Source organism: Triticum aestivum, chromosome 3B (genome assembly GCF_018294505.1).
Source record: "Triticum aestivum cultivar Chinese Spring chromosome 3B, IWGSC CS RefSeq v2.1, whole genome shotgun sequence".
NCBI classification, from domain to species: domain Eukaryota; kingdom Viridiplantae; phylum Streptophyta; class Magnoliopsida; order Poales; family Poaceae; genus Triticum; species Triticum aestivum.
The window spans coordinates 387,751,243-387,753,890 of NC_057801.1; the positions used below are offsets into that span (position 1 = coordinate 387,751,243).

Below are 2,648 nucleotides of genomic sequence, written 5' to 3' on the forward strand. Positions count from 1 at the left end.
TAAGAGGCGCTATTTTCCGCCTTAAAACGCCCTTGGGGGGGGGGGCAAACGGCTAGAGATGCTCTAACTTCGTCGCACATTTTCAACTCTAGTATGAAATCTTGCACATTAAACATGAAACTACACAGTCCACTTCACTGCTCATTGTTCAATGTCCTAGTCTTACTGCACTACACACACACACACAAAACACTCATAGGTATCAGGTTTGAGCCCCCGACAACACTTCTTTTGCTTCTATTTTTTGCTTCATTTCGAGCGCTCGCGGGTGGGTCATACCTTATGCGCTGAAAAAGGGGTTGCACCTTATGCTCGATAACAAAGAGGCCACCCCTTACGCTCGCTAACATGTGGGCTGCCACCTTACGCTAAGTCCCATCACCTTGAGAAAACCCTCACCCCCACTCCCCTTCTTCTTCACTCCCACTACACCTCACTTCACTCGTCTCCTCATTCACAACTCTGCCCAAACCCTTGACCTCTCGACAAATAGCGTCGCGGGTTGTAGCCGTGGGGAAACGCCACCCACCGCCTTTTGCCTCTGTCACTCACTGCCGCCTATCGGCACCGACTGTTGCCAGCGTTGCTCGCAGTCTAGCCACCATCTGCCCTATTGGGTTTTCTCATGGAGAACTAGGTAAGTGAAATCTTCATCCATCTCTTATAGTTCGCAACCCACCTGTCATCGGTAACCCCCCAGCAGCAATCGTCGTGCATGCATTTTTCTTCATTCTATTTCAAGGGTTTTTGTTTGTACTGTCCAAAGTGCGAGAACACTTTAGGTTCTTGCGTCCAAAGAGAGATGGGCGATTCCTTTGTTCTCACCCTAGCAGAGAGCTTCATACTTCACACAGTATGTTCATAGAATCGCCTCTCTCTGCCCCGGAGGGTTCGGGTTTTCGAACAAGTTGTGGACTATTTTTTCTTACTTGCTACTAATCTATATGTGATGCAACTGATGTGAAATTAAATGTTTGATGATTGATTGAGAACTACATACTTTTATTTTAGTGCAAATTCAGAATATTGGTTACTCAACAAATATTCCCAATATACTATTGCTACATTTGCATAAAAGGTACCATGCACACTATTGACGTAAAATAGTAAATTCTTGCTATATTAGGAAAATTATTGATGTAATGTTCTTCCAATAACACTCATCTTTGCATAACAAGATAAAATTAGAAAAATTATTTCTACATTTCCCTTTCACACAATGATATATTAGCATAAGAAATAATGCTCATATTTGGTTAACAAATTATCTCTTAGTACTGGCATAACACATTTTGTGGAAATCAATAAATTATTTTGTTAATATTTTTGTCCTTTCAATGACACATGACCTCTTATTGGGATGGCAAATAAAGTATTTCTTACTATTTCTTTTTTTTCAAGAACATATTATCTATCCCAATTTTTGCACAATTTGAGAAACAAATAATGTCCTAAGGAATCTATGTTTTGATATTACTTCCCGCAGCACATCCCTTGCTCTGCAAGAATATTTGTGCTAAAAAGTTTAGTGTTGCCACAAATGAAGACGCTAATATTGAGGTCACATTACAGATAGATAATAGATTTAAGTTTCGAGTGTGGATCAATAATGAAAAACATGCTCACTCCTTTATTGATGAGATGGAGTGGGGATAGTTTTACATGACTTACTCACTGCAAGTTGGTACATAAATGTTATTGGATATAAGAGAACATGGTCTTATCATCCATGTGTGACGGTGTACCAGATTAGGGGTCACTCGCCACTTTGATTCCCGGCTTGATGGGTCGGGCTAAGGACCCCATGTCGATTCGCCAGTGGGCCATGTCAAGATGGCTCCATGGCGTACAGAAGGAAGCCTCCCGAAGACTTGACATATACTCTAAGATGTTTAGAGATAATCTACAACATGTTCTCCTTAATACGTAACCGACTAGGTTGTAACCCTAAACCCCCAGTACCTACATAAACCGGGGTAGGGCTTGTAGGCGACACACAACAGTCTTATGGTAGATCATTTAAAGTTTGTACTTCATCCCAAATCAATACGACACAAGAAGATATTGAATTTTTATCTCTAAGGAGAGCCCAAACGTGGATAAAAAAACATTGGCAAAAAAAAGTCCCATGATCCGTAAGGCCATGCGGGCCCCTAGATCGGCGCCATTTAGTTAATCTGTCGTGCCCGTCACGGAGACGAGGCACACATGCCGGTATGACACGACCAACTTATAAACGAGTCTCCACGTGTTGTGCCGTGCCAGGCCCGTTTACGGGCGAGCTGGGCCGTGTCGTGCCCGGCTCACGGCCGGGCCCCACCCGTTGGCTATATTTGGTTTCACCCATCCAAAAGCAACCATGATGAACGGCGAGCGAATTCTCAAAAAGAAAAAAGAAAAAAGAGAGAGAAGATGAGCGGCGAGCGTTAAAGCCATGCGAATGAGAGAAGGGTAAAAAGCCTTCACGCAGTCGTCTCGGTCTCACCGCCGCCAACACCCTTGCCGTCGCCCCGGACACCGCGATATTCCCGTGACCTCGTTGCGATGGCCACTCCCGGCAAGCCCGACCCGGCCGCTGTGCCGCCGAAAGCGCCGCAGCCGCAGCCGCAGCCACCGGTGAAGGGGGCTATCATGCGCCGCGTCTTCCC

General features: G+C 44.8%; 1 protein-coding gene across 1 annotated transcript in view; it reads left to right on the forward strand.

The window, feature by feature from the left end:
- Positions 1 to 2,479: 2,479 nt before the first annotated feature.
- The window catches only part of LOC123069986 (uncharacterized), a gene marked incomplete in the record, with an annotated part of 6,444 nt that continues 6,275 nt past the window's right edge, over positions 2,480 to 2,648 (forward strand). The window contains 1 exon segment of the mRNA XM_044492985.1: positions 2,480 to 2,648. Coding sequence (XP_044348920.1) covers positions 2,545 to 2,648 — 104 coding nt within the window.